Below are 19,562 nucleotides of genomic sequence, written 5' to 3'. Positions count from 1 at the left end.
CAGTTTGGGGTTGGGGTCCTGTCTACACGGGCATCCATCGCATACTGCGGGTTGGAGGCCAGAGGCCAAGGATGGGACGGTTCCAGCTCATCTGAAAAAGGATCGAAAGGGCCGGGCCGTTTCATCTCGTCTGTCTGTTCTTTGTGGCACCGAGGTGTCGACGGGGTGCCGACCAGGCCAACTGGCTGCTCAACATGGCCATCTCGTTCTATGCGGCTGTGTGGCGTTGTACCAGATTCTCTGCTGGCTGGGCTTGCCGCAGCCTTAAAGGGGTCACATACTTAGTCTTGTTTCCATATTCGATACAAGGACAGCGGATCTGTAACCTGTAACATGGCCTCGGCTGTCCATAAAGGCGACCGGTCGTATTTGAAAAGCCCCCTTGGTCTGGCGGCGGGACCCTGACGAACCTGGCCAGCGGCAACCAACAAGCAAGTCATTGCAAGGCGGCTTGTTGGTCCCAGCAGCACCGAGCGGGGCCAACAGACAGGAAGCCTTTTACCCGTATTCCCAGCAACTCAGTCACAGCTGGAGCAAGATCGCAAAAGTGTTTGGTTTCGTTTAAGATAAAATTCGCAACGTGTTGGCGGACCAAGGTATTGTTAGAATCATAGTTACCATGGCAAGGCTGGGAAACGGACTTGGGAAACGGTTAGGTGAGAAATGAGAAACCGTGTAGGAGTGTGGGTTAAAGATGTACTGTCTTTAATATGTGACCCAAGTTTTGCTATTTAGGTTACCACCCTGCCGCAAAAAGAGAGTGAGCTAGGAATACCAGGTTCGGAATGGCGTTTTCGCCTTCCCTGTAGTTGAACGGCAGCTTCTGGTCCTCGTTTCTGTTTAGAAAGTACAGTTTTTTGTTCTGCGGCGACCAGTTCCGGACCCTTCATAGGTAGCAGACACACAACTTTCATGGGCAAAAGGCTCAGTACTAATACGTGTAGCGGCGTGCTGCAAACAGACGAAGTTATGGTGGCAATTAGATTTAACTCGTCTCAGTATACATGTACTTGACTAGGTAGGAACCATCAGTCTTGCGAGACGTATTCACGATGTCCCCCGGAGATATATGACCCCACGAGCCTTGTCGTTAGCAGTTATGAGTAACCGGTGGAGGCTACTCGCACTACCTCTCGAAGATGGCTGTTTACAGTTCTAGTCATGGTGCGATCTCAGTTCATGAACTCCCTAAGGTACATACATCACAACAGCAGCCACACGCTTAACACAGAAACGGGGTAAAAAACTATCATATCCCTTAAGCGTCTAATACAATACAAGAGAAAAGCCGAAACAAGACCACAAAACCGGGGGTATAACCACATCCCGCTCCGCCCGCCGCATCCGATGCCCAAGCCTAGGTAAACAACAACAACCCACAACAACCCAACCTCCCAAAACCAACAACCTCTTACAGCAACAGCCCCTCATCCCGTCCATCACACCACCACATGAACCACCCAAGTTTCAGTCCGCGCGCGGCTCCAAATCCCCCTCCCCCTCCTGGCCCTCATCCGGGTCCTCCGCCTGCTCATCCTCCAGCCCAGGCGGACGCCGATACCGTCGCACCAATCTCCGCCGGTCCCGCAGGCGCTGCGGGACGAAAGGGTTGTCGACAACGACGGCGGGCCGGTCGTGCCATGGGTGGTCATGGGGAGGCAGCAGCGGCGGCCGAAAAAAAGGAGGAGGAGCGTCGTCGTTGTTGTTGTTGTTGTTGTTTCCTGGACCCTGCGGCCCCGGCGCCGCCAGGAGCAGCCCTGGGTTGAGCTCCTCCCAGGCCTCGAACAAAGCGTCGCGCTCCGTGCACCCTGTTGCGTGTCGGCAGTAGGGCGCGCCTGTTTGGAGGCGCTGCCAGGGTTCGCTGCAGATGTAGCACCACTCGTGGCGGCAGAGGCCTGGTGGGAGGGGGGGCGGGGGCGGAGGGTTAGTGGTGAGGTTGTTTGGGGGAGGCCAAGGAAGGGGGGGGGTTAAGAGGGAAGGGAGGCGGGGGCTTACAAGTGATGTGGTTGCATCCGGCGAACTTGTGGACGTCGCGCTGGCATTTTGGGCAAGGCTTGCTCGACCCCCGGATTGCTTTTTCGGAGGCCTTCTCGGCCGCCTGGCGCGCCTGGTTGCGCTTGTCGTACGCCTCGCAAGTCTCGTCGGTGTGCCAGGCGACGCGGTGGTGGAGGCAGGACGACGCCTGGCAGCTGATGCACTCGAATCGCGGGCATGCCGCCTCGTACATCTGACCCGATCCGCATGCTGGGGAGAGGCAGAAGTGGAATGTTGGGTCCTTGGTGAGCGTCGCGCGGGTGACTAGCGTGTCGTATCGGTTGAATGTCCCTTCGGGGGCGTGCCGTTTGACGTCTTGCCAGCTTAGGACCTCGGGGCAGTCTGGACAATGCAGTCGGTCCCAAGCACCACGTTCGATGCTGGACCGTAGCCACTCCCCGAGGCAGTCCTTGCAGGCGGTGGGCTGGTGCGTGCAACGGGGCGTGATCTGGACGGGCATCTCGTCCCGTGACTTGTCGTCGATGCAAATGCTGCACTGCTTGGTTGTCTCCATGGTCCAGGGACCTTCGAGTATGACGGCTTCGGCGAGGTTGTGGGAGAGACGGAAGTCGTATGTGGCACCCCATTTCACGGTGGCGGTCCTGGGGTTTTGCATTGTGCCATCTAGATCGAGCTCGAGGTCGCTCTGGCCGCTCAGTTCGCTCATCCGACATGGGTACGGGCTTTGGAATACTCGAGTGGTGATGTAATCCGCCACCGAGCTTAGATGCATCCGCGTGCCCACTTGGATTCTTCTGGGATGGTAAACAAACACCCCGTGCACACCACGAAGGATGACATAACCACGCTCTGGAGCTAAGGCGATCGAGATCCAGCGGCAGAGCCACGTTTTGAGTTTGCCGAGGCACCAGTGGTTCCCTTGTAGTGCCCCAGGACGCATGCCATCTCGGACGATGAGAGCGACTCTGTTGGCGTCCTGGATGCCCATCTGATCAGCCACCGTCTGCCTCAGCTCTCCAACGGTCACGCCTGCTCCGATGGAGGAGAGAATCTCCGCAGCGAGGAGCACATCGAGAGCCCGATCCTCGCGATCTGCCCAGTCCGAAAACTTCCAGCTCGAGAAGTGCCGCTCGGACTTTGATACGCTGTACCAAATTTCCGTCTCGTCGCTGGTGATTTCAGGGGTGAAGTCTAGCTGTTTCCCCTTGGAATCGTAGAAACGAAACAAGCTGCGCGTAGCCAGACGCTGGTCCTCCCGATCGTACCACTTCCGGATGGCGCGTACTAGACAGGAGTGGTCGGCGTCCTTTGGCACCGTGACGGCGAGTCCGCAGTACCGGGGGTCAAGCGGGCGCAGGACAATCCTCACCGTCGGAATAGGCTTGGTCACTGGAGGGTAGGCAGGCCGGCGAGTGCCTGATCCCCGGTGGCGGTCTGTGGAAGGGCCAGTGTGTGGGTGATCCTGCCCGCCGGATGTGTTTTGCAGCCGGGCGGCGGCGGCGGCTCGAGCTACCCACGTTAAAATGCCTGAGGATGGCGATTCCTTGGTATGTTGGCGGCCAACATGTCGAGTCCGCGTCATGGTAGTCAGGTTTGTGGTGTTTGTCAAGACTTGAGCTTTGTCAACCACGGCGGTCGGTGAGAGGGAGAAGAAAGGGAGGGAAGTAAAACTGCGGGTTATCCAGTGCAAGTGTCCCGATTAAATAGGTAGACCCAGACGCTTTGTCCATGACGCCGATTAGCAGAGATTTCGGTCAGACAGTGAGCCGTTAGTGTCAGTGCCATAAGACCGAGTCTTTCCTGTGGTAGATATGCGTTTGGTGATGCATTACACTACAGCCCATGGGCAGCAGCGGGTCACGGGGAGTGTCTTGGAATCGGTATGATGATGTGGAAGAGAAGAGCTTGAAACACGCCATGCTGGTGAGAGTGAGGCTGCTTAAGGCGGTAAGGCGGTCAGGCGGTGCCGGGTAGAGGTGAGCGGAAGCAGACGAACGGAAGATGGGAAGCGCGCGGAAGAGCACCGGGTTTGTGGCCCAATGACTGGCCGACACCACAAGTGGTCCCTTGTGCTGGCGTGGACCATACCACGTCCGCCAACAATAAGTGCCAACGCTGATCATCCAGCAAATCCCGGTAACCCGTCGGTAGCTGCGTGTGAAATGGCCCACGCAGTTGTTTGTCGGTGGGGGTCGGTGTTCAGGTGGTCCCTATTTGCAGATATAAACCGTCATTGGGCATACTAGTTCTGGGGTAAAAATATGCATACAATGATTCGAGGGCGGTAGCTAATCAATAGGTAACGGCAAGCATGGAAATGACGGATGGAAAAAGGAAAGGGGTCTTCACCAAACAAGATTTGATATCACGGCAGATGCGAAGCAGATGCTGTGGTAGTACCTTGCCTTGGGCATCTACTACCATGTGTGAGCAAGCAGGAACATATATTAATTCTCAGGCACATACCTTATACATCAAATTTATACCCAGAGACGGAAACCGTGAGCTCGTTAGTCCGCTTCCGGCTCCTCCCGGTCGATATCGACGAACACAAGCTTCCCGCCAGGCCGGACCGCCCCCCGAAAAGACTTGAGCATGTTAATATCCCTCCCGAACCTCCCGGTCGAGTACAGCCTTAAGATGGGATCCCACTCCCCTGCCAACACGTCTTGGATGGTCAACGGCTCCCAACCGGGATAGAGATGCCAGGATCGCAGCCCGGCAATGACCAACACCTTCAATCGCTTCCCCTGAAGCATGTGTGCAATCCGCCCCACCTCAAAGTTGCTGTGAGTTCTGTTGGCCGCGCTATAGCCCCTCAGGTCCAGAAACAGCGTCTCCAGCTGCTCCATCGCCTCCCACCGCACGTAGAAGTGCAAGAGCCGCTCATCCTCCAACCTCTCCCACAACGCCACCGCCTCCACACTCCCCAGCGAGCGTACCTCGACCCACGGGCTGTCCGCCACATCCTGAAACGCCGCCTCCGTCAGCGCCGGCACGGTCTTGACCACCAGATGCCGAATACGCGCAAACAAGAAATCCTGCCCCGCCGGATGATCCTCCTCGGCGAAGGGCACGACGTCCTTCTCGGACCAGTCGGCGGCGCACAGCACGCGGCGCTTCTGGGCGCGGTGCGGGTCGTCCTGGATGAGGAACTCGTCGTCCTCGTAGGGCAGCAGGCGCACGGCGGCCTCGTCCCGCAGCAGCATCATGCCGTGGATCGTCTGGCAGCCCATGTCCTCCCACGCCGGGTGCAGCTGGCGCGGCGCCGGCCGCTGCGACACCACGACGGCGCTGCGGCCCGCCCACCGCCGCATCAGCGCCCGCTGCATGTCGCGCGGCAGGGAACCGTCCTGTTTCTTGGCGTGTTTGAGTTTGGCCTTGGCGTCGTCGTCTTCGGTGATGAGGTAGGCCTGGCGCGGGTCGCCGGGCGACAGCTGCTCGTCGGCGCCGGAGGTGGTGGCGATGTGGAAGCGCTCGCGCGGGTCGCGCATGAAGGGGAGGCGGATGTGGTCGGCCTCGGTGTGGTCGAAGGTGGTGGAGATGGTGCCGAACGGCTCCGTGGCGGTGGGCGGGTCGAGCGGGAGGGTGTAGGTGTCGACGCGGGTGGTGCGGAGGATGCGCTCGAGCTCGGGGTCCGGGCGGGCGCAGATGTGCCATTCCGGGCAGAGGAGGTCTAGGGCGCAGGTTGGCGGGCTGGAGAGGGACTCGGCGAGGATGTCGACTATGACGTCGTCGGGGAGAGGGCCCGGGAATCGGATCTGGGAGGTTGGGGGTCGGGTGGTCGCCATGGTTGGCAGGTGGTTCCAGGTAGGGAGGTGGTTGTGTTTCGAACTTCAAGCTAAATCGCCAACAGAGAAGAGCCCAGCTCGTCAGTCCCAGGCTGATCGGGTGGATTGGGCTCGAGAATCTGTAAATATACTTAGCAGATTGTGCGTGGAATAAAGGGATTGTTGTCAAGAGGGCGGACAAAGCCCATGTTCGGTACCGGGAACAATACACCACAGCCCTCTCCCTCCAGTCAACATCGCCTCGGTTGTCACATCACATCCAAAGCATCCGGGGACCCGACCTAAAAAGCAAATGGATATAGTGCTAGCTCCTAGAACACCTTCTCCAGACCCTCATTCTCTCTCTCTCTCCGTCCTCCTCAATTAAGCCGTTCACCTCGGCGCTACCCTCTTTCATCTCCCGCAACTTCGTCCTCCTGTGCACATCAGGCCCTTTATACTGCGGATCTAGTCCGTCGCGGCGGGTTATGTACCTGCAGGTCCTGCTGTCGCCGACCCAAAAGCCTGTCCAGAGGAAAATCGAGACAAAAATCAATACAAGAACAAGATCGACGCCTATGAACGCGATACTTGTGCACGATGGCCAAACGCTGTGCGGCATAGGCTCAGTGCCACCCTCTCACACTGCTGTGCTTACTAGAGCATGGCGGCGAAGACACCGGCAGCAACCATAGCGACGCCGTTGCCGACGTATGCGGCGGTGGGGACGGCACCAGCAGTGGAAGTCGACGTGTTGGCAGGAGCGTTCTCGGCGGCAGATCCAGACGGGCTGTCGGTGGGAGATGAGCCAGCGCTGGTCGTCGAGTCCTCCGAGGGGGTGTTGGCCTGAGCCTTGGTGGGATCCAGGTCGCCACACTCGCTCTTGATGTTGGTCTCGCACTCATCCTGAGCCCTGGAGCTGGCCGTGTTAGCCGCGATGCACTCCTCGAAGGCTCGCTCGCAGATGAACTGTGGCAGGTTAGCAAATTCACCCCTCATCCGAGTAGGCAGCGTTGGAGCTCACAGTCGGGACGGTCTGGATGTAGTTCTCGAGATCGGGCGCAGTGCCATCGGAGCATGTGCACTTGTACTCTAGGGTGCTCTATTGCGCTGTGTCAGCCCATCAAGCTCAAGAACCGACTACTCGACTTTGAACATACGGTATCGCAGTCATTTTTGGTCGGCCTGCCGTCGCAGAGCAGGCGGCAAGTGTTATATTGCGCACCGCACCAGCCGGCTGGGTCATTGTCAGTCCAAGAGCGTAGTTATATAACCAATGTAGCGAGCAACGCATACCTTTGGTCGCCGGCTCGACGGCGCTGATGTCAATGGTGAAGTTGCGCTCTTGGGCGGTGACGGCGGTGGCCGCCGAGAGCGCGAGGAGGAGGACGTTCTGACGCATTGTGAGGAGTGCGAATGGATCTCGGTTGGCGGGAAACTGATGCTGAGAGATGGATGGATGGAATTTACGAAAATGCGGTTATGGGGGAAGAGGAAGAAGAGAGGAAGTAAAATACGAATTTCTCTTTTCGAATTGTTGTTGCCTGTGGAAGAAGTCGAGAGAGCAGCCGAGTCCCGCCGCCGCAGGAGAGGAATCGAAACAGCAGCTTCCTGCGAATACTGCTAGTGCGAAAGTGCAAACCGGGTCCCGGCACAAAGCGGGAAAGTCTGTTCACGGAGGGCTGGGCGGCGGATGATTGGATGAATTGGCCTATCGTGGGTGGTCCGGGGGTTGAACGATGGCCTTTCCTTCCGTCCCAGCCCCCCTGCTTGGTGACGATGTCACTGTTTTGGCAGCCGAGCACTCGGCGACCATTCCTGACCCTGGCAACGGCACATGCACTGGCACATCAAACACCCCGCAATGGGCTTCGCTTCACGTCATCATTCAAGTCCATCGTTGCCACAAGCGGCACGCAAAAGAGGTTGGGGAGAAGCCGGAAATGTACGAATTGAGTCCGATGCAAACAACCCAACCTGAATGGGCACACCGGTGGAATCGAGAGATCTCAAGGTTGCACCTAGGTACCGAGTTTTCGAACCCGAGAGGTCGAATTACCTAGTTAGTGGATGTCCATACAAGCGCTGGTGTTAGCGGCCCACCGTTCCGATGGTTCCGGAGATGCAAAACCCAACTGCAACCAGACCGGGTCGTGGGGGGTTAAAATACGCTATTCTTTCACGCGCCGTGGTGTTTCATCCCACCTGAGCTTTTATGCCGCCGCGCCCCCTGTGCTCACATTATGGCGGCCTCGGTTTTTCGTCAGATTTGATGAGTTGAAGAAGTCGTCGTTGAACATTTCATGATGAGGTAAGCAACAAGCTGCAGCGATCGCCATGGGATCCCGTCGTTGATCTCGATCCCCACAATGAATATGAGGTTGAGCTCCACACTAGCTAGGTAGTGAAATCCTTTCCCGTGTTTTTGTGCGAGCATGATCGCGTGGCGCTTTCGGACGATGGTTCCAATGCCCGGTTGTTGAAGGTCGCGTGTCCGGCTACACCGTCTGATGATAACGGCCTCGAACGGCCGGTCCGGTGCCTCAGCAACTTGGTTTGTTTGTGTAGGTAGGTAGTTACTGCTAAAGTCCCGCAGAGCAACAAAAACCGATCGATACATACCTTTTCCATTCCTCCATCCATGCGCTCACCATGCAATATCCCTCCGAGACATCTGGCCGCTTTGACAACGGCTATCGGACGCGCGGGCTAAATCTGGAAGGCCACAAGGTCTGGGATGTTGTGAAGCCTGGGGATCAAATACAAGGGGTTCCGTCCGACCAAACCAATCAATGCGCCGAAATTGTGAGAGTGGAGAACACTAGTATTTCGTTCTCAGCTTCTTCAACTTGCAAGTTCGTTCCACTTCATGTCCAATCTGGAGACTTGGGGCATGTCCTCAAAGACCCCCTTCCCTCCGAGTTATTCCTGCATTAGTTAAATATCTACAAGTAGAGTAGCTATTCTGTACTCCCTCTGAATTGCGCCCGGGGATACATGCATCATCGCGACTTCAACCACTTATTTTAAAACAAGACAAAACAAAACAAAGCAAAAGCAGCAAAAGCAACAACAAAAAATACCCATGATTTGGGCGGTGGTCGTGGCTGTTGCCGTCATCGCTTCGGCATGGCTTGTTCGCATTAATTCGGCTATGCAGAGTGTGCCAGAAGACGTGCAGAAAGCCTCGCCCAGTCGTTGGACAAAAGATCAGCTTCGGAATGTTTATCAACGGGTGAAACAGAACCCGATCGACTTCATCCGGCTTCTCCCGCCACGTCTGGAGAGGCGGTATGTTGTTGTCGGCGGGTCAGGTGAGCCACTTTGCCCAGCCCAAATTAGACATTTTTAGGCTTGGGGCCTTGCGCTGATTTCGTTTAGGACTCGTGGGAGGGGATATTGTCTTGCAGCTGCTCCAGCGTGGCGAGTCGCCTGACAGCATTCGTGTTGTTGATTTCGTGCCGCTCAACCGGCGGGACATGGTCAAGACGGCCGCCGGCTGTGATTTTGTGAAAGCTGATATCACATCCCGGTCGTCTGTCGAAGCCGCCTTCTCGAAGCCGTGGCCCAAGTCTGTCGCCAAGCTGCCCCTGACTGTCTTCCACACCGCGGCCGCTGTCCGGCCTCAGGAACGTAACCCGCTCTTTTACGGCCGCATTAGCCCTGTGAACCGGGATGGCGCCGTGAACGTTCTCGAAACGGCCCGGGAAGCCGGCGCGGATATTTTCATCGCCACCTCGTCTGCCTCCGTCAGCATTGTCCCCCCTAGTTTCTGGATCTGGCCGTGGCAGAGCACCCCCAAAAAGTACTTTCAAGTTGCCAACGAGAAGGACTTTGACGCTCCCCTGCGCGCGCACGACTTGTTCTTTTCCAACTGTCAGTTCCCCTCCTTGATCCTCTCCGTTGCGCCCAGGTTCTGACTTTGACCACAGATGGCCGCTCCAAAGCCGAAGCCGAGCGCGCGGTCTGCGCCGCCAACCAAGACGGCTTCCGCACGGGCACCATCCGGCCCGGCAACCCCATCTACGGTCAAAAGACCGACCCCGTCATCGGCATCATGCTCCGGCTAGGGGACAACGTGACCTGGATCGCGCACGTCGTGCAGAACTTTGTCAACTCGCGCAACGTTGCCCTCTCCCACCTGCAGTTCGAGGCCGCCCTCGCCCGCAAGGAGGGCGGCGAGCCCATGCCCGCCTGTGCGGGGCGCACTTTCAACGTGACCGACCCGGGCCCCCCCGTCGCCTTCGCCGACATCTACGAGGCCGGGGAGCACCTGTCGGCCACGCGCGTGCGCACCACCCGCCAGAGCCCCGTCGTCCTGCTGCTCGTCGCCCACGCCATCGAGGCCTGGTGCCTGCTGCTGGCGCGCCTGCCCTTCCTGACCTCGGTGTTTGGCCTGCGCGAGCCGTCCGGCCCCATCCACATGCTCCAGCCCGCCATCTTTAGCGTGTCGGTTCACACCATCATCGACGACAGCGCCGCCCGTAAGAGTGTCGCTGATGGCGGGTTCGGGTACCAGGGCGCGTGTACTACCGTCGAGGGGGTGTGCGAGCAGATCCTGGAGTGGAACCGCGAGCATGAGGGCGCGGCGGAAGAGGTTGGGGATGTGCCGGATGGGAAGATGGCCAAGGCGGCGTTGACCGCGAAGGGTGTTGCGGCGTGAGCTCGTGGTTTTGGAGACGGCCACTACGAGGGCCAGGCAGGGCCGGTAATCATCTGTATATAAGAGCTTGTAGAAATAATGAACGGATATCAACCAGACTCGTCTAAGTAGTTGTGCACCCCGTCTTGAGGATCGGAAAACACTCTTGGTTTTACTAGTGTATGAATGGTACTCCTACCAAAAATAAATGGTTACCTGCGAGCTACGAAAATAGTTATTAGCATACTGAGTAACGCTCCGGGTCGTGGTATCTGCATATTCTCTTTTGCGGATCCACTGAGGCAGGCAGACCGGAATGGGAAGTTGGTTGCGTCACACCAACGGTTGCAGCACAGCTGAAGGGGCTTTTTCCGGCTGTACGACTCCAAGGGCTGTTCCATAAAAGGTTCCATTGGCACCTGGGGTCTTGACTTCGCTTTCAAGGTGCAACTCTCAAGAAGACTTGGTAAAAATGACGAATTCTAGGTTCTTTCCTTCATCTCAGGTTAAGGTTTACTACCAGGTATGCTCCATCCCATCCCCCCAGAACCCAAAGGTCTTCCATCCTACCCTGATTACCCGAGAAAACAAGCACCGTTATACCACCCTCAAACGCCGGCCGTGGTAGTGGCCCAGCCCACCGTGGTAACCGTGGTATCACACATCAAATTGCCCCCAAAGACCCCATCCAAACTCCAACCCAATGCCCGAAGAGAAGTAAGAAAGTTGACTGAGCATCACATAGTCGGCGCTCGTTCCGCAGGAGGAAGCATCCTCCCCGCCGAGTCCCTAACCGGCGCCTTCCCCTTGCCATTGCCACCCCGCTGGCGCTCCTCATCACTATCCCACTCCATGCTCGGTTCTCGATCCTCCTGGCCAACCAACCGCGGCTGATCACCAGACGACCTCAACATCCTCACCCGCTCGCTATCATCCCCCTCGTCGTCCTCATCCAGCGCCGTACCGTCAGCGGCATCAAAGTCCGGCACCTCGATCCACTCCTTCGGCACAACACAGGGCAGCGCCAGGCCAATACTCGCGGCGCGGTTCAGGAACCCCGGCGCGGGCTCGCCCGTCAGGCGCTCGCACAGAAACGACGTGAAGTGGTTGCAGTTCCGCGTCAACAGATTATAACCCGTCCCCAGAAACTCCTCGGACGCCTCGCGGATGATGGCCTCGACCTCGGCCAGCGGGGCCAGCGTGAAGCCGTGCAGGTACTCGCAGCGGAAGGTGCCGCCGGGCGGCTCGGTGCGCGGCTTGGTCCAGTACACCCCCGTCAGCCCCCGCCGGTCGTGCCCGCCGTAGGCGTACTCCTTGCCGTTGATCACGACGCCCGAGTGGAGCAGCGAGGTGCCCATGTGCCAGAGCACGGTCGAGATGCGGCCCGGGGGGAGCAGGTCGTAGATGTGGATGAGGATCTCGGTCTTTTGGAGGGAGAGCGTCGAGCGGTGGGACCGGGACCGCGAGGGCTTCTTTTGGTGTTTTCGAGTCGGGTTCGGCATTGTGGGTGGTGTGGTGGGTTTGTGTTGGAGGTGGGAGGTTGGGAAGGTTGCTAGCGGTCGGAGGAGGGGGGTGATGTGTCGATAACTGATTGATGTCAAAGACACGCGGAGATGCGGGTTAGACGTGGTGTTGTTGGAAGCTCATCAGGTGGCCAGGCTGCCAACTTGCAGCGAACGCAGGGACAAAGACGGGGAAATGGATGCTCCGAGGAGAAGATAATGTCGGGAAAGGCGATGGCGGAGAATGCGATTAGTCGAGATTAAGAGCCGGTATTGATAGTCGACTGACTTCTACAGATCAGAGATAGTTATTATCGGAGCAAATCTGTTGAAGATGATGGAGGTCAACCAAGTGATTATTGCCAATGTTGAAGATGAGGCAGGTCTGTGACGACGCCTTGTGGCAGGCTCCCAGACCTGGGCAAGCTGGAGACCCACAGGATTCTCAGCTGAAATTCAAAAGTGGGGCAGAGCTGCTTGGTTCGTGCACGCTCCTTTCTCGGTCGCCCCACCAGTTGCTAACCCCGCCATGCTTGCAAGCTCGCCCAAAATTTTCACTCTCAACTTCATCACCTCGCGAAAACGCTGGCTCAACAACGGTTGACCACAATTAACAAGCCGCGTTTGCCCGCAACGCTCCGGTATTACACGATTGCTAGACATTCACTTGTCTGAGCAACCATTCTCATAACGTAGCTCGTGGCAAAAAGTCCACGAGCGCGTCACCACGACGTCGTCAATTCCTTCTTTTCTCTTCGCTTCTACCTTACCCCTCCTTCGAACCCCCGCAGCTAGCTCTGCGTTTCTCAGGAAGCCGTTGCTTGATTGCGCGCTCGTCTACATCCCCACTCGTCACTACAGCAGAAGAAACAAGATGGCTCCCAAGAAGCCCGTGGTCGAGGAGAAGATCCTCCTGGGTCGTCCCGGAAACAATCTGAAGAGCGGCATTGTGGGTTGCCTCGGTCGACATCAACGCCTCAGCTCCGCTGACTTGTCTCGGACGAACAGGTTGGGCTAGCAAACGTTGGCAAGTCCACGCTCTTCCAGGCCATCACCAAGTGCAACCTGGGTAACCCTGCAGTATGCGCGAGCCCCCGAGACCTCTCGCAAGGACCACCTCGCTGATCCCGCCGCTAGAACTTCCCCTATGCTACTATTGATCCTGAGGAGGCACGCGTCATCGTCCCTGACGACCGCTATGACTGGCTGTGCGAGAAGTACAGCCCCAAGTCGCGGGTGCCTGCCAACCTTACAGTTTATGACATCGCTGGCTTGACCCGTGGCGCCTCAACAGGAGCCGGTCTCGGCAATGCCTTCCTGTCTCACATTCGCGCTGTCGATGCTATCTTTCAGGTTGTGAGGTGTTTCGACGATGCCGAGATTATCCACGTCGAGGGCGACGTGGATCCGGTTCGCGATCTCGACATCATCAGCGAGGAGCTACGGCTGAAGGATATCGAGTTCGTCGAGAAGGCGCTCGAGAACCAGAAGAAGAAGACCCGTCAGGGCGGCCAGTCTCTCCAGATGAAGCAATGGAAGGCTGAGGAGGCGACGATCGAGAAGATCCTCGCCTGGCTGAAGGAGGGCAAGGATGTCCGCAAGGGCACCTGGACTCCCAAGGAGGTAAGCTGCTTACTTTTCTTTTTTTTTTTTTGGTTCTGCAACCCTGGCCTTCCACCATGATGATAAAGGACCAATGGTCCGATCTAATAACCCAGCTCGTCGATTGCCTCTTCAATAACGCTGAGTGCAAGCTGAGATAAAAACCCCATTCTGACTCCGTCACCCAACGTCTTCATACTGCCACCGCAAAGTACAGAGTGGCACGGACGCTAATTCTTTTATCAGGTTGAGGCCATCAATCCTCTTTTCCTCCTGTCCGCCAAGCCGGTAGTCTACCTCGTCAACCTTTCGGAGAGGGATTACATCCGGAAGAAGAACAAGCATCTCCCCAAGATCGTCGAGTGGATCAAGGAGCATGCCGCGGGCGACCCCATTATTCCCATCTCAGTCTCCTTCGAGGAGCGGTTGACCCGGTTCGAGACCGAGGCGGAGGCTGCAGAGGAGTGCAAGAAGATCGGCGCCGAGTCTGCGCTGCCCAAGATCATCTTGCAGATGCGCAAGGCGCTCAACCTGGGCAGTTTCTTCACTGTCGGCCCCGATGAGGTCCGCCAATGGACTATCCGGAACGGCACGAAGGCCCCGCAAGCGGCGGGTGTCATCCACACTGACTTTGAGAAGACCTTCATCCAGGTCATTGTGTACAACTACAACGTCCTCAAGGAGCTCGGCGACGAGTCCGAGGTGAAGTCGAAGGGCAAGGTCATGACGAAGGGCAAGGACTACGTCGTCGAGGACGGCGATATCTTGCTGATCAAGGCTGGTGCTGCCAAGGCCTAAGGTCGCGCAGCTAAATGACACAGAGTTTCTGAGACATGAGTAGGCTGCTGCGCGACCCTCAGTGTATGAGACCGAGACTGCGTAGCCCGCGGGGTTTGCACCCTGGTTATGGGGTCTTCGAGCGGTCTGGCTACCTGGGATCGATTCCCGGTAGCCGGCGCCTGGACTTTGAAGAGCCGCAAACGGGATGAAACCTACCTACACAGTAGATGTACGCTGCGGGTACATACGGCGCCGCCTCGGCCAGTGACCCGAGGCAGTCAAGCCCACCAAGTCCCATCCCGCCATAGCTCAGTGAAACATAATAAAGTAAAAATGAAGACATTTTAAGCCCATTGAACTGTGCATTTGACAAGCCCCAGAACCCACAACTTAATCACAGAATTTTCACTCCTCTGTGGACTCGCTCTTGTGGAATCACTCTTGTGGAACAGCAACAGCGTTGAGTCTTTAAGCTGAGTCTCAAGCAACAGATGCCCCGCTCCACCTCCAACGGGAGATCGCCCTTTGTCAGATATTATTGGCTGGCAGAGAAGCCGGCCTGCACCGTGCACCGTTGCGCTGCGCAGCTGCTGTCCAGGTGTCGCCGCAGCATCCCTGTCTCGCGCCACTGATTCGCGGCATCCATCGCACATGGCGGCCGAGCTTTAACTCCTCTTCAAGTGCTGTTTACGAAGTACTGTGACTGACTGGAAACTTCAACGAACTTACATACTACGACTCTCTTCTGGATACTCGGAACTCGGACTCCCGCCTTCAACCCATTGGCTACCTGCACTTCAGAACCCGATCGAGCCGCCGCAACACGAAAGCCTCGTGCCCTGCATTAGCCCCTTCCGAGTGCCCCGGACCCTGAATCCGTCCAAATATACCCGGAAAGGTGTACCTCATACCCTGGGCCTCGTTCAAGAGCCCGTTGTTGTATGGTTCTATACTCCGAGAAACCGCCCAATGGTGGCCATACTCTCAGCGACGCCCGAACACTCAGAGCGGTCGCTAAACCAGTTGAATGAATGCAACCTCTAAACCCATTCCTGAGCGCCTTCTCCAAGAGCCCTATCCTCGCCCAGTGTCTGCCGACCCAACAGCACATCCTCCTTGTCCCCGCCGCCGATGTCCTTCTCAACGCCCGCGACAGCGATACGGGCGCGCCACTGGTGGCCTCCATAACCTCGGATGACTTCCTGGCGAGCCATGTGCTGCGCATCCCCATACCGAAGCCGCAGGGGCCGGGAGGGAAGGATGTCGCCCAGAGCCTCCGAGAGATGCGCGGGAAGCCCAAGGTGTACGGCACATTCAATGGCAGGAGTCTCGTCATCAAGGACAATTGCATCTATACCAACAAGGGTATTGCTACTTTCTCGTCTGTGACATTGTTTCGTGTACGGGACGCTGACCCCTTGTCTACCTAGGCTTCAAGGCGTTGACCCAAGCCATTCTGCTCCACGATGCCATCTGGTACCCCGACACCCTCGATCCTCGACCGTTCCTAATCTACTACATTTCGCGTCCCTTGGTGGGATCATGGGAGGAAGTTCATGTCCCACCCGCCGTGTTGCCCCCGGCGCCCGAAGGAGATGGCCGAGTCGCAAAGGCACCCGAAGTTCAGGAGCAGTCCTCCGGCTCGCCCAAAAAGAAGGATATAAGGACGTTTCACGAGCTGCTCATCCATTTCCCGGCCATTGCCAAGCAGATGCAGGCCGGCCTAGAGAAGCTGTTCCGCGAATTTACGCTTGTCTTCGAACGCCCCTTGCCGCCGCCACCATCCGCCAACGAGATACCGGATCCGGAGCCGGATGGACCGATAACTACGGCACTGAAGCGAGCGAGGTCGGACAGCGATGTTAGTCAAGGCGACGCCAACGGGGTTAATGGGGGCCATGTACCCGGGGCTTTCCAGGATGACGAGACCATCATGAGGACCGCTATGGAGACCGCCGTCACAGCTGCTATTGACCTGTTCCAGAGTGTCGATAGACAGCAGCTTTCGCTCTTGGGTGCTACTACGGATCTGACCGGGCCGCTTGTCGAGCGACTGATCGAGCGCTACATCGCCGAAAACGTGCATCACATGGTATTTCCACGACTCGCCGCGCTTAGGAGGCTGGAGGATCTGGAGCTGGAGGCCAAAATCAGGCAGATGGATTTCATCGACATCTCGCAGCTGGGCGTCGCTATCGACGGGGGCAACCGTGCCAAACGTGATGTCGTCAATAGGCTTGGCCGAGCCGTCGAAGAGTTCCGAAAGATGCCCCATGCCAGCTGTCCGCAGGAGATGATGGAGATCCTTTTGTCCACGACCAAAGCGGCAACTCAGCTCTCGGATGCTCCGCAGCCGGGGCAGCCAGGGTCGGCGACTGAGAAACCAGCCATGACGATCAACGCGGACACTTTGGTATCCCTGTTGCTCTACGTTGTGATAAAAGCACAGATCAAGCATCTGCAGGCGAGGTTGGCCTACATACAGAGTTTCGTTTTTGTTGATGATGTGGAAAGCGGCGAGATGGGATATGCCCTCAGCACTTGCGAGGCGGTTTTGTCATACCTCGACCGCGACTCCGGCGGGCTGCGGAGAGCGAGCCGCCGAAACAGGGCTCTGTGGGACGCTGTATCAAAAGGTGACATTCCCGAGTTGAGGAAAATAATGGAGCCGGACGAGGACGCCATCGAAGATGACAAGGCCGTGTTCGGGTCATCTCACTCTCGGAGGCAATCGTCCAGCGGCTGGAGTTTCACCAACGGGATCTCCAGGCGGTCCTCATTGAGCTTCACCACCTTGGAGAGCTTCTCCCGGGGTTCCGGTCTGAGCCATGTGTTCCCGTTCCAGAATGGGGACGCAGACGAGGAAGAGGTGTTCCTGCCTCCGCCTAAGCGAGTCAAAAAGGTGGCCATGGACACAAGGAGCATGTCCAGCGGCTCCGAGGTCTCGTTCCGGTCGATGCCTATGAGCATTGGTACAATCAGCGGAATTGAGGGGGACACGTCGATTGAGCGGCTCGCTCAAACCCAAGATGCCTTTGGAGAGTCGGTCCTTATGATGGCTATCCAAAATAAGCAGCCGCGGGCCTTGAAGTATCTCCTTTCGCTGAGGAACTACTACTCTGCCGAGGTTATCCTGGACGACCAAAACAACGAGGGGACCACGCTGTTCAGCGCTGCTGTGCAGCTAGGTGACGAGACCATCGTCAACACCGTCCTCGACTTCCTACTGGAATCTACGAGCGACAGCCGGATCAGCCGCTACCTCGCCATCCAGGACACCTGGGGCAGGAGCGCTGCTCATTATTTGTTTCACACACCGTTTCTGATACAGCGCATCGGCAGGCTGTTGCCGTGGCGCCAAAAGGACAAGAACGGACAGACGCCGTTGTTTGCGCTGTGCCGGTCGTACGATCACCCGAATTATGCCATCATGGTCAGGGACGCACTAGAGGCGGCTACTAGGACCCAGGGGGATGGCCAGCCGCTGCACCTGGACAACCACGTGGATATCAAGGGAAACACGCTGTTACACATCGTCAACGATGCCCATCTGGCCATGATGATCCTCCAAAAATGCGACGTCGACGTCAACGCTACAAACGAGAAGCGTTTCACGCCCCTAATGCTGGCCAGCAAATACGGCCGCTTCGGCATGGTCCGGGCCCTTTTCGGCGACCCGCGCGTCGACATTGCTGCGCGGGAGTTGCGGGGACTGACGGCCGTCGAGCTGGCCAAGGACGACGAGGTGCGGAACAAGATCGATGACCTGACGCTGTTCTCCCAGATGCCCTGCATGGATTCTCGGACCACCGGCGTCGTCCGCGCCTATTTCGTCGAGGACGCCTCAGTCCGCTTCGTGCTCAAGTCGGGCGCTCCGGTCGATAACCAGAGCTTTGCTGTCACCACTTGCCGGCGGTCGCTAACCGACTTTGAGCATCTGGCTAAGCTGCTGCAGATGGAGAACCCGGCGTCGTGGATCCCTTCCCTGGCGGATTTGCGCTCCCCGATACAGATCCCCTCGAAACCGAGCCGTGCGGTGCTAAAGGACCTACAGATCAGAATGGACTGGTTCTTGAGGGTTTTGCTACAGCACCCGACATTTGCGACGCACGAGATGCTGTGGGAATTCTTCCTTGTGCCGGACCTGCAGTTGGATATGATGGCGGAACGGAGCAAGCTCAAGGCAGACGCGCAGATGGAGAAGGTGCACGACGAGTTTGAGCCGGTCGAGGACCTGCGCGAGGTCGAACAGTTCATCGACCACGCGCGGGACATGGTGCGCAGCGTGCACTTTTCTACGAGGAGCGTCGCGCGGCGGGCGAATGTCGTCGGCAACGTCGTCATCGGTACGTCCACCACTTTCAGCCTCATTACAATTTCCCCGTCTTCATAACCGTAGCATACTGACATTGTTTACCCCGTTCAGACCTCTTCGAATCATCAACCCTCTTCGCCCGCACCCTCTCCACCCTGCCCTTCCTCCCCGCCGGCCACGTAACCGCCTTCGCAACCTACGTGCGGGCCCTCACCCCATCCCACTCCTCCCCGCACGCCACCTTCTTCACGACCTTCCTGACGCTCTACAACAACGTCGAGTCGGTCCTCAAGGCGCTCGCCCGCCCGCCCCAGACCGTCTCGCGCATCCACGCGGTCCGCCGCGACGCCGAGCGCAGCTACAACTCCCTCAACCGCTCGTCGCGCTGGCCGCTCGGCCTGAGCCTGCCCGTGCTGGACGAGACGCGGCAGCGGCAGAACGAGGAGCGCGAGGAGAAGGCCCGGCGCAGCGAGGGCGAGGCCGACGGCCTGTGCAGGGAGCTGCGGTACGCGCAGCAGACTGTTGCTGGGGAATTGGCTGGGTGGAGAGATATGCATGAAAGGATGGGACGGCGGGCGATTAGAGACCTGGCGAGGGGGGTGGTGGTTGGGGAGAGGATGCGTTTGGAGGGTATGCAGAGGGCGTTGAGGGTTGCGAGGGAGGGATGGGGTGGTACGGCTGATGTGGCTGGTGATGAGGGGGAGATGGGGGGAGATGGTAATGGGTGGGGTAGTGGTGGTGGTGGTGGTGGTGGTAATGGGGGAACGGAGCAGGCTGGGGAGGGAAGTCGGAGTTGGTGAAGTCGTAGGATATATAGAAATGCGGTGAGTTGTACGAGGGACGGTGGCATCGGAAACATTCCGTTTGTATTTTTGGTAAGGCGCTCAGGTTCCCTTCTACAACTCATCATCCATCCACACACAGACCAACGAATACAGTCTATCACACACCATCTA

The 19,562-nt window shown here is 57.7% G+C and overlaps 7 protein-coding genes across 7 annotated transcripts; 3 read left to right on the top strand and 4 right to left on the bottom strand.

Annotated features, from left to right (window-relative positions):
* Positions 1-1,354: 1,354 nt before the first annotated feature.
* Positions 1,355-3,700, bottom strand: B0H64DRAFT_26255 (uncharacterized protein). Its single transcript, XM_062799995.1, has 2 exons — positions 1,996-3,700; positions 1,355-1,895 (listed from the first exon to the last, which is right to left on the bottom strand). Exons 1-2 carry the CDS (start codon positions 3,575-3,577, stop codon positions 1,468-1,470), a joined length of 2,010 nt encoding a protein of 669 aa, XP_062664407.1. The 5' UTR covers positions 3,578-3,700; the 3' UTR covers positions 1,355-1,467.
* Positions 3,701-4,355: 655 nt separating this feature from the next.
* On the bottom strand, positions 4,356-5,938 carry B0H64DRAFT_26306 (uncharacterized protein). Its single transcript, XM_062799996.1, has 2 exons — positions 4,462-5,938; positions 4,356-4,409 (listed from the first exon to the last, which is right to left on the bottom strand). The coding sequence occupies exon 1, from the start codon at positions 5,784-5,786 to the stop codon at positions 4,506-4,508; it is 1,281 nt and encodes a 426-aa protein (XP_062664406.1). The 5' UTR covers positions 5,787-5,938; the 3' UTR covers positions 4,356-4,409; positions 4,462-4,505.
* A 166-nt stretch (positions 5,939-6,104) lies between these two features.
* On the bottom strand, positions 6,105-7,277 carry B0H64DRAFT_26252 (uncharacterized protein). The gene is made up of 4 exons (XM_062799994.1): positions 7,062-7,277; positions 6,926-7,002; positions 6,790-6,867; positions 6,105-6,734 (listed from the first exon to the last, which is right to left on the bottom strand). Exons 1-4 carry the CDS (start codon positions 7,165-7,167, stop codon positions 6,423-6,425), a joined length of 573 nt encoding a protein of 190 aa, XP_062664405.1. The 5' UTR covers positions 7,168-7,277; the 3' UTR covers positions 6,105-6,422.
* A 1,341-nt stretch (positions 7,278-8,618) lies between these two features.
* On the top strand, positions 8,619-10,595 carry B0H64DRAFT_26231 (uncharacterized protein). Its single transcript, XM_062799993.1, has 3 exons — positions 8,619-9,079; positions 9,147-9,641; positions 9,698-10,595. The coding sequence occupies exons 1-3, from the start codon at positions 8,851-8,853 to the stop codon at positions 10,426-10,428; spliced, it is 1,455 nt and encodes a 484-aa protein (XP_062664404.1). The 5' UTR covers positions 8,619-8,850; the 3' UTR covers positions 10,429-10,595.
* Positions 10,596-10,833: 238 nt separating this feature from the next.
* On the bottom strand, positions 10,834-12,331 carry B0H64DRAFT_382113 (PPPDE putative peptidase domain-containing protein). Its single transcript, XM_062802845.1, has one exon. It carries the CDS (start codon positions 11,907-11,909, stop codon positions 11,145-11,147), a length of 765 nt encoding a protein of 254 aa, XP_062664403.1. The 5' UTR covers positions 11,910-12,331; the 3' UTR covers positions 10,834-11,144.
* Positions 12,332-12,482: 151 nt separating this feature from the next.
* B0H64DRAFT_382109 (P-loop containing nucleoside triphosphate hydrolase protein) lies at positions 12,483-14,741 on the top strand. Its single transcript, XM_062802844.1, has 4 exons — positions 12,483-12,858; positions 12,918-12,989; positions 13,047-13,532; positions 13,758-14,741. The coding sequence occupies exons 1-4, from the start codon at positions 12,784-12,786 to the stop codon at positions 14,307-14,309; spliced, it is 1,185 nt and encodes a 394-aa protein (XP_062664402.1). The 5' UTR covers positions 12,483-12,783; the 3' UTR covers positions 14,310-14,741.
* A 201-nt stretch (positions 14,742-14,942) lies between these two features.
* On the top strand, positions 14,943-19,559 carry B0H64DRAFT_334501 (uncharacterized protein). The gene is made up of 3 exons (XM_062801107.1): positions 14,943-15,656; positions 15,722-18,637; positions 18,718-19,559. The coding sequence occupies exons 1-3, from the start codon at positions 15,323-15,325 to the stop codon at positions 19,404-19,406; spliced, it is 3,939 nt and encodes a 1,312-aa protein (XP_062664401.1). The 5' UTR covers positions 14,943-15,322; the 3' UTR covers positions 19,407-19,559.
* The last annotated feature ends 3 nt before the right edge of the window (positions 19,560-19,562 follow it).

Source organism: Chaetomium fimeti (assembly GCF_033439085.1).
Source record: "Chaetomium fimeti strain CBS 168.71 chromosome Unknown B0H64scaffold_1, whole genome shotgun sequence".
Lineage (NCBI taxonomy): Eukaryota > Fungi > Ascomycota > Sordariomycetes > Sordariales > Chaetomiaceae > Chaetomium > Chaetomium fimeti.
Note: the sequence above shows the minus strand (reverse complement) of the source record. Positions and strands in the feature narration are given on the sequence as shown.

What these genes read in the sequence shown, in the direction of transcription:
- B0H64DRAFT_26255 (XM_062799995.1), bottom strand. Translation starts at nt 3,577, where the DNA reads ATGACGCGGACTCGACATGTTGGCCGCCAACATACCAAGGAATCGCCA. An exon ending in CGGATGCAACCACATCACTT is followed by an intron (nt 1,896 to 1,995) that starts GTAAGCCCCCGC and finishes CCCTCCCACCAG; the next exon opens with GCCTCTGCCGCCACGAGTGG.
- B0H64DRAFT_26306 (XM_062799996.1), bottom strand. Translation starts at nt 5,786, where the DNA reads ATGGCGACCACCCGACCCCCAACCTCCCAGATCCGATTCCCGGGCCCT.
- B0H64DRAFT_26252 (XM_062799994.1), bottom strand. Translation starts at nt 7,167, where the DNA reads ATGCGTCAGAACGTCCTCCTCCTCGCGCTCTCGGCGGCCACCGCCGTC. An exon ending in CGTCGAGCCGGCGACCAAAG is followed by an intron (nt 7,003 to 7,061) that starts GTATGCGTTGCT and finishes ACAATGACCCAG; the next exon opens with CCGGCTGGTGCGGTGCGCAA. An exon ending in ACATCCAGACCGTCCCGACT is followed by an intron (nt 6,735 to 6,789) that starts GTGAGCTCCAAC and finishes AACCTGCCACAG; the next exon opens with TTCATCTGCGAGCGAGCCTT.
- B0H64DRAFT_26231 (XM_062799993.1), top strand. Translation starts at nt 8,851, where the DNA reads ATGATTTGGGCGGTGGTCGTGGCTGTTGCCGTCATCGCTTCGGCATGG. An exon ending in TGTTGTTGTCGGCGGGTCAG is followed by an intron (nt 9,080 to 9,146) that starts GTGAGCCACTTT and finishes GATTTCGTTTAG; the next exon opens with GACTCGTGGGAGGGGATATT. An exon ending in CGACTTGTTCTTTTCCAACT is followed by an intron (nt 9,642 to 9,697) that starts GTCAGTTCCCCT and finishes CTTTGACCACAG; the next exon opens with ATGGCCGCTCCAAAGCCGAA.
- B0H64DRAFT_382113 (XM_062802845.1), bottom strand. Translation starts at nt 11,909, where the DNA reads ATGCCGAACCCGACTCGAAAACACCAAAAGAAGCCCTCGCGGTCCCGG.
- B0H64DRAFT_382109 (XM_062802844.1), top strand. Translation starts at nt 12,784, where the DNA reads ATGGCTCCCAAGAAGCCCGTGGTCGAGGAGAAGATCCTCCTGGGTCGT. An exon ending in ACAATCTGAAGAGCGGCATT is followed by an intron (nt 12,859 to 12,917) that starts GTGGGTTGCCTC and finishes TCGGACGAACAG; the next exon opens with GTTGGGCTAGCAAACGTTGG. An exon ending in GCAACCTGGGTAACCCTGCA is followed by an intron (nt 12,990 to 13,046) that starts GTATGCGCGAGC and finishes TCCCGCCGCTAG; the next exon opens with AACTTCCCCTATGCTACTAT.
- B0H64DRAFT_334501 (XM_062801107.1), top strand. Translation starts at nt 15,323, where the DNA reads ATGCAACCTCTAAACCCATTCCTGAGCGCCTTCTCCAAGAGCCCTATC. An exon ending in TTGCATCTATACCAACAAGG is followed by an intron (nt 15,657 to 15,721) that starts GTATTGCTACTT and finishes TTGTCTACCTAG; the next exon opens with GCTTCAAGGCGTTGACCCAA. An exon ending in CGTCGGCAACGTCGTCATCG is followed by an intron (nt 18,638 to 18,717) that starts GTACGTCCACCA and finishes TACCCCGTTCAG; the next exon opens with ACCTCTTCGAATCATCAACC.